The 9,251-nt window shown below is 34.9% G+C and overlaps 1 protein-coding gene across 1 annotated transcript; it reads right to left on the bottom strand.

Moving 5' to 3' along the window:
* Positions 1-6,139: 6,139 nt before the first annotated feature.
* LOC122309082 (putative pentatricopeptide repeat-containing protein At5g40405) lies at positions 6,140-8,233 on the bottom strand. Its single transcript, XM_043122443.1, has one exon. It carries the CDS (start codon positions 8,125-8,127, stop codon positions 6,277-6,279), a length of 1,851 nt encoding a protein of 616 aa, XP_042978377.1. The 5' UTR covers positions 8,128-8,233; the 3' UTR covers positions 6,140-6,276.
* Positions 8,234-9,251: the final 1,018 nt, after the last annotated feature.

Raw genomic sequence — 9,251 nt, forward strand, 5'->3', positions numbered from 1 at the left:
TTTTATTTATGTGAAGCCAACATGACCAGCTGGAACTGTTTCGAGAGCAATCACCTTTGACTCTCAAACTGGGCATGATTACAGGTGTGTATCCGAAGAAATATTATGGAGATTTTCCAGTCGTCCTTATCATGAAAACAAATTAAAATTAAACGTGGAAGTTATGATCTCCACAAGTCAACCATTGCTAGCCACTTAGCCTGTATATATGATAGTTACCAAAACCCTTTTTTTTTTTTTAATTATATATATATAGAAGTTAAATACACGAGGAATTTAATATCATGCAAAATGATAATGTAAACTAGTCTTACAATGGAAGTGGCATGCATGTTTCAAGGCCAAGCAATATTATTTTTGTTTTTGGGAGTGGGGGAGGGGTGTTGGCCATGGCAATTAGTCAATCCATTCTGCATCACTCACTCTGATAATTAGCTCATACGATCACCTCCAGTCGATAAGGAGTTGTTCCTTCCTTCTTAGGGGGAAAAAGGATCCAAAAAAGAAAGAAGAGGAGGAGGAGGAGGAGGAGGAGGAGGAAAAAAAAAAAAGGATGTTGAACACAGTAAACCCAGATGGCTTAAATGTTTGGGACAAAATAAGGTCAGAGGAAAAAATGAGAGAGACTGCATTTATTATAGGGTTGAATGATAGTTGCTGTACGTGTGCATAGATACTAGGGGAGGAAAGCTGCTACGGGCACAGCTCTCAGAGCTATCGTTAGTTATTTAAATAATTTTTTTTAATTTATTATTTACATGTATTTTTTTTATATTTTTAAATATTTTTTTAAAAATATTTATAATATTATTAAAAATATTTCTTGAATCATAAAATAAAAAATAAAAATAACCAACGGTGGAAATGGGAGCGGTGGCTAGCATTATTCTCAGAGAAGGAGACCAGAAAGCGACCAAATAATTTTCTCATCAATTCGTGATTCAGTAATTACTTTATTTTCTTTTTTCTTGTCGTATTATCTCAGCCTCAGGAGTCAGCCCTCAGTTGTTATCTCACCCCAGAAAATAAAAAAATAAATATAGAAAAAGGAATAGACCCAATAATATTCGGTGGGCTATATTTAAAGTAATATGGGTCCAGATGGAAGCAACATTGCAAATAGATGCATCTGATTTTCTGTCAGGAAAATGGTTTATGCAAAAACCCAAGTTGTAAGTTGATTCAACAATTTAAGTAGGTAATATTTTGCCACAACTCTGTTTTGAGAGTGGAAAAAACACAAAATGCGTGTCTGGAAAAATGACCACACAACAATTTTCATTTTCTTGAAAATTCAGAATCTAATTATCCTCCCCCACCCCCCAAAGAAAAAAAAAAAAAAAAAAAAGAAAACCCAGAATCTATTCTAGCAAAATGGAGAGATGCTAGAATGGGTGGATACACATGGACATATGTAGAACCAAGGGTGGGGGAAATGTCCTGTCCTCAGATAGATAAACAAGAAGAAGATCAGATACTACCAAACATCGAGAATCTTGTTCAAACAAATTGAAGACCCTAAAGTCACGAAGGAATAGATCAATCTATCCCATATTCTCCCTATGTGTCTTACATTAAAAACTGCTTAAACAGTTAAATTTGCTAAAGTGACGAACCAAAAGTATGCACTCGATGCTGTGAATGAACGATTTCCGTGGACAAAATTCTCATTCCTCCACAGCCATAAAAAATTTTTAAAAAATGGTACGTACATACGTTGGTGACAAGAATGCTGGAATCTTTTAGCAGCCTTGGTTATAATGCGCATCATTATCCATCCATCGCTCAAGTGCTCTTGTTTCTAGTCTCCTTTTCTTTTTTTTTTCTCTTTCTTTCTTTTTTTTTATCTCTTTTTTGCTCACCACAAGGCACAAACTCTAAACCTGACGACAACGATCCTTCGCCATTCCATGCTTCAACTTTCTTATCTTGTACTGGCCTGTAATTATTTTTATATGTTCTCATGTCAAGTCAAATTATCATACTGTAATGTGTGAACTGTTACAGCTTCGTACATTTCAAACCAAGTCTCCTGGTTGGTCCTGAAAAAACATCCTCCCAGAGCAGAGAAGATATGCCTAAACTGCTACTCCCAAAAAACTGATGTCATGCACAACTTTTTTCAGTACCACCACCCAAGGCTCCTGCTGCATTTCAACTCTCTTTTTCTATATATAATTTGAATTTCTTTTTATCTTTCTCTCCTGTCCTCTCTCTCTCTCTCTCTCTCTCTCTTAGATGGGTGGTGTTTTTTTGTTCGGCTAAAAGGATTGGAGGGGGCTATTAGAGATAGCTTCTCTATCACAATATGACCATAATAATACCTAATCTGTTGAGAAGCTAGACTTAGATGGAGAGAACTGCAAACGATCCTTATACCCACGAGGGCATAAATGATCTATGAGCTAATGAATCATCAATATTCCCGATCACTTTTTATTGCAAGATTCGATCTCAAGACCTAGTTTCTACTATCAAATTTATGGATCATTGAGCTTGTGGTCTGTTATTTGTGTGAGAAAACGACTAACATTTAACCAAATTGTATTTGCGATAATTTGATATAAGATTCGAATCTTTTATATTTATATATGCTAATTTCATTTTACAACATCAGTCCACCAAAAAAAAAAAAAAAAAAATTGGAAAACTGAAAGTCCAAGTTATAGTAGCGTATAATATTAATGTATGACCTATGAAAGTTCAAATTCAAACGAGGTTAGTGGTTATGAATATAGTACTTAATGCTAGAGATTAGGGCAATCCAGGTTGAGACGTCTTCTACTTTTTCTTCTCCCAGCGTTTGACATTAAGATCCTGTTTGGTTATACATATGAGATAAGATGAGATGAGATGAGATGAGATATTTTGAATAGTAATTAATAAAATATTATTATAATATAATTTTTAAATATTAATTTTGTATTAAAATTTAAAAAAATTAAATTATTTATTATATTTTGTATTGAAATTTAAAAAAATTATAATAATAAATTAAGATGAAATAAAATTTTTAATTTTAATTAAACAAACAAGGCCTTAGCCTCAGTTTTTAATTTGATAAGCTACAAGATCCAAATTTAGGCTCAATTTTCAATTTCAAACAATAAAATTCCAAGTGAGAACAGTACATGCCCCGATAAAAGGGAGCTTAATTTCAAACATGCAACGTCTGTGCTTGATCATCTTCTGATCTAGACTAACGTACCTAGGACTGTCACAAAGCATCTGATCGACACGCAACTTTGAGAAGTACTGATAACAATGGAGAGAGAGAGAGAGAAGGCGATAGCGGCAGCTATAACTTTCTTCTAAAGAAGTACGATACATGTTAGAAAATCCCACTGCCTCCCTACGAGTCGGTGGGCGTGAGTTTTGCTATTCATAACTATTATACAGTGTACATTACATAATTTTTTATTTTTTTAATTATTTTTAATTTTATTCTTTTTAAAATAATTAAAATTTTTTATTAAATATTCATATATCACATATTTAATAAAAAAAATTAAAAAATATAATAAAAAGAATAATATATAATATATGAGACTTATGAATAAATTTTTTTCTTTTTATATTCGTCAATGACCTTATGGACTAATGATATTTATTTCTTTATTTCTCAAGAAGGATATATGTGTAGTATTCATTTTAAAAATAAATAAAACTTAATTAATTAATACGTAATAAATAATCATGTCATTCTAATTCTTAAGTTATAAATATAAACAACCTCTAGTAATACAAATACGTGATTGGCAAGAAATATTTTATAATATTTTTATTTAATTTTTTCTTACTTATTTTTCAAAATTTAATAAAATAATATCTTAATTCAAACTATTTTACTATTATTTATAAATTATTTTATTATTATTTATAGAATTTGATATATTTCGATGCATGTTCAAGAAATGCATAAAGAAACAATATATAGCTGTCGCTGTTGCCGTTTCTTCGACGGCACCTTTGGAAAATAAACAATATCGTGTTAATATATGGTACCACTTGCATAATATTTTTTTTTCTCACGATGAGGTAAGCAGAGAGAGAGAGAGAGAGAGAGATTTCAATATCCCAATTAAATACGAAGGAGCCGTTGACCATATTCTAAGAATGAAGCCATGGCTGTTGCGAATCCTTCACGATAAACCATATCCGGCCCATAATGAGCAAAATGTTCATGTTCGTTTACATAAGTATTATTTATTTAGGTTAAACATTCCTATTTAGTAATAGATTTTTCATGTGCATCTTTTCCATTTTTATGGAACTATTTAATATAAAGAAATCTTGCATTCTGTAAAAATACACAAAAATGACTATATGTAGCAGCATAAGTCATATAAAATTACTAATTATTGTAGTGAGGGGGTGGGTGGGTCATCACGGATTCTTATATTGCAAAAGTTTACAAGTTAATGACTTGAAACTCCTGAGTGCTTTACCGTTGTTTTTGAAAGTCATGGTATACTGCCTCAATTTAAAAAGTTATCCCTTACCTCCATGCCAGAAGAATTGGATTCTATGACAATGGACTTGTTGTAGACAATAGAATCATCAGGAAGATCACGATGAAAAAAATAATTATTTGTGAATTTATTTTTATAAAATATTTTTTGTAATTGTAGCACTTCACATTTATAAAACATTCAAATCAGGCGAGCCTTAATTTGCAACAACAAAATGTTTGATAAAGTTGAAAATTGAACCATTTGGTCAAAAGTTCTGAAAGTTGGATCTAACCAAACGCGGACTTAGGCCTCAAACATGTATAAACTTCTGCCTTCCATATAAAAAAGGTACGGGCAGGCAGGCATGTCTGCTCCTAACTTAGGATGGAGTACGACATGTGTGGATATTTTTCACCGAAAGGTATCTAGCTTTCTCCATTAATTTCTCAAAGTGGTTTGACTGTATAACGTTGTCACTCTGATTTGGTTTTGCAACCAAATCCCTAAGGAGTGCATATATCTCAATTGATAAGATCATAAAACCATCCGCTGCGGTCTTTATCAGGTTATAAGTTCTTATCTAGCTAAGCTCTAAGTAGATGCGATTCACTACTGATCTTTTTTCAAGGAAAAAAAAAAAAAAAAACCCATGTGAAGAGCAGCAAATTCTCAAGTACCACAATGAAGTTCCAAAAAGATTAAGGTCATGTGGATTTGAATAGAACAGAATCCAAAATTTCCCTGCTGGGGACATTCAAGTATAAGATTATGTTGCTAAGTTCGCTTGGTTAAAGCAATTCAACTAAGGAGATTGAAGTGACTCAAGTGACATTGATGTTGGTAAGAAATGTGGTTTATATCTACGCAAGATCAGTACATGCATGAATCTTCAAGAAAACAATCTGATCTTTGATTGCAATTGCAGTAAATTAAGTTAAGTTTTCAGAATCGAGATCAACAACCCATGAGGTAATAAATTTACGTCTGGATTGTCAAGTGAAAGCACTTGATTTGGAGTGTGATCAGTTCACTCGGTTAAAGCAATTCAACTAAGAGGAGACTGAAGTGACTAATTTGTATAGGCAAGAAATATGATTTATATCGTAGCAAGAATACATACATGCATCTTCAAGAAAAAAGTCTGATCTTTGATTGCACTTACAGTTCTACATCAAACTAGCAACTTTTCAGGATCTAGATCAACAACCTATGAAGCATTTAATCTAGACCTGGATTGTCAAATGAAAGCAGTCAATGCAGAGTGTTAAGATCACTTGGATAAAGCAACTCAACTAAGGAGACCGAAGTGACTTTGTAACGGTAAGAAATTGATTTTTACCTTAATGCAACAGTACGTACATGCATCTTGAAGTAAACAGTCTGATCTTTGATTGCAATTGCAATAGATTGAATAAATCTGCAGAATCTAAATAAGAAAAATTGTACTTATAAGCTGGTGTGGAAGATACATCCTCCATCCTCAAACTGTTTTGATACGATCACAGGAATTGCTTTGCAAGTGAATTCAATTTCAAACTTCTATTACAAATCAAAATATGTCATGTCATGGAAGGTGTGTACTCAAACCAAGTTCTAAGTAAAAGGTCTGTCAAGATACATTACAATGTACAAGAATGGACTCCAATGGCATACACCACACAGATAACGAGAGGAAACTCGGGAAATTCTCAGGAAATTAACTATGTTATCTATCTTTTTTATTTATGATGTAGAGCCAAAAAATTACAAATGATATCACAGTAAGAGATTAAATAAACTCGCCTTGAATAAATTAATGGAAAGCTGAAAACATCGAGTTATTTTACCAATAACCCTTACAAGAACAGTCACCATCGTTAAAATGGTGAAACCTATTCCTGTCTCTCATGATAATCTCTCGATTAAAAGTCTTCGAGATCATTTTCGTTACTTCATGACAATCCCAACAAACCCTCAGGTTCTTTACGATCCTAATGGGTACATCTTCCTTCAAAGCGATCAAGCCAAGAGCAATGGCTACCTTCTCACTATGTTTACACAAAGCATCCTCTTTCTCTTCCTCTTCTATGTCAAACAACACAGGGTGGGTGTTAGCCACATAACCTGATAGTTTTAGCCGCTTTGAGATCTCTGCCAACTTCATCTCAATTTCATCATACCTTGGGTGGGACTTATCCCCAACAAAGAACTCATGAACTTCACCATCTACCTCTATAACACTACAACCAGGGAGCTTTCTCACACCTTTAGCCTTCATAATATCTCGCACACTACTAACCTTTTCCCAATTCTTGGATTCAGCATACATATTTGACAAGGCTACAAAAGCTCCATGATTCTTTGCCTCCAGCTCCACTATCTTTCTTGAGGCAAGTTCACCCAGTTCTGTATTCTTATACATTCTACAAGCGTTAAGAAAAGCTCCCCAAGCACCAGAATGAGGCTTCACAGGCATGCTATTGATGAAGTTTAGGGCTTCATCTAACCGGCCAGCCCGCCCGTATAAATCCACCATACACCCATAGTGCTCAAGCTGAGGCTCAATACCATACACTCTGCTCATTGATTCAAAATGCTCACGACCTTCTTCAACCAGTCCAACCACAGTACAACCTCTAAGAACTGAGACAAACGTGATCGCATTGGGTAGAACTTCATCTTGTTTCATGAGGGAAAAAAGCTCGAGACACTTTTCACCAAATCCATTCATAGCTAGCCCGCCCATGGCACTAGTCCAAGTATACACATTCTTTTCTTTCATTCTCCAGAAAACTTCCATCGCCTTATTCATGTTTCCACATTTTGCATACATGTCAATCAGCGCTGTTCCCAGCGTCACTGTAAGCCTTAATTTGTTTCTCTCTATATATGCATGCGCCCATCTCCCTTGATCCAATGCACCCAAGTGGGTACATGCAGATAAGACCGAAACCATAGACACCTCATCGACCCTCACACCCTCCATCTGCATAAAATTAAATAAATTTAGTGCCTCCCTTGACTTTCCACACTGTGCATACCCTGCAATCATCGCATTCCACGCAATAGGGTCCCTCACAGTCATTATATCAAACAACTCCCTAGCAAAACCAACGTCACCGTGTTTCGCACAAGCGCCGATCATAGCAGTCTGACACACCAAATCTGGCTCACGAATTTCCCCGAACACCCGGTGGCATGAACTCAAGCAATCCAATTCAGCGTACATGAAAATCAACCCACTCTGAATATGTGGGTCGTGCTCAAAGCCGTGTTTTACAAGGGCACCATGCACCGCCGGACCGGTCTCGCGTGCCAAGAGCTGCGCACACGCACGAACCAAGAAATTGAAGGTGTAGCTATCAGGAGAGACATTGTTAGTGGAGTGGAGAATTCTGTTGAAGAAGTGAAAACTCTTTTGAGGGGTTGGGCTCTTGGAGTAGGTTCTGATCATAGAGTTTAAGGGGAAGAGGGTAGGGTTCCCGCATTGGTCGAGGACTCGGTGAGAATAATCAAGATTGCTGGGGTTTTTGAGAGCTACGGTGGCTACAAATTGGCCCAGGAGGTGAGGGTCGTGATGAAGACCGTTGAGTAACAGTTGGGAGTGGATTTGCTTGAGCTCTTTGAAGGTGGAATCTGAATCTATGAGAGAAATGATGGGGTGGTGCTTCGTAATGTGTCTTACGGAGTTCATGACCTGCTAATCAGAGGTGAAGAATAGAAGGCACACGTAGTCGGTTGACTCGATTTTGAATATATATATATATATTTTCTGTTATCTTTCCCGGCATTTTCTTTGAATCAGGGTAGTCATTTTTTTCCGATGGCAAGAATTCATAATTTTGAGTCTTTTTTTTTTTAATCACAAATTGCAACTCCAACGAGAAATAATCAGATTAAGTTAGAGGCCTAATTCATTTAATCATCTTTTTCTTTTTAAATATATTTCTCTATTTTTTTAAATTTTACTAAAAGAAGAAAATGTTATGAATTTTAGTTTTCCCTTACTTTTAAAGTTAATTTTAATCACTTATTTTAAAATTTTGAAACTTTAATTGGCTAAATAAAATAACATGGACACTATAAAATAATATTTTACTTGTAAATTTATTATTTAATGATACATTATGAAATGATGAAGAGATAATTGATAAGATAATGAATAGATTTTTTTATGAAATAAAAAACTGGACTGACATTAAGTAGGCTAAATAAAATGACATGGACTCAACCGCTGACTCAGGCCCAGGCTAGACCCTTAACCCATTCAACTCTACTGGCCTTATTGTAAACCTCAACAGAGCGCAAGCCCGGCCCAGTTCACTTGCAAGTACGTTGAGCGCAGCTTCCAACTTTATATTCACTTCCACACTTAAAATAAGAGTTTTACTATATACAAGTACGGTTGTGCATTAATCTATGTATCAATACTGACTTATTCATACTTAAAATTTAAATTAACACTGTTTTTAATAAAATTTACTTTTTGATCAATCACATCACATTAGTATATAGATTAATAAACAATTATACTTACAATTATATATTTTTCCTAAAATAAACACCTTCGTGACTTGGGGTTTCTTCTTCTCCTTTAGATCCCACTCGAGATGCCTCTCCTCCGCCTCTCCTCTCCTCTGCTTCTAGGGTTCTCGGCGGCTGTGTTACAGAATAATACCCAGATTATTCTCCTCCCACCCCTTTCCGTTTTCTCGGCCTCCAAACACCAAAACGCAACATCCTTTCCGCCCTCAATAATTACTTTTGGCCTAAACGAAAAGAGATAATATATGTTTAAGAGAGAGATTTATTTATTAT

This window comes from Carya illinoinensis, chromosome 5 (genome assembly GCF_018687715.1).
Source record: "Carya illinoinensis cultivar Pawnee chromosome 5, C.illinoinensisPawnee_v1, whole genome shotgun sequence".
Lineage (NCBI taxonomy): Eukaryota > Viridiplantae > Streptophyta > Magnoliopsida > Fagales > Juglandaceae > Carya > Carya illinoinensis.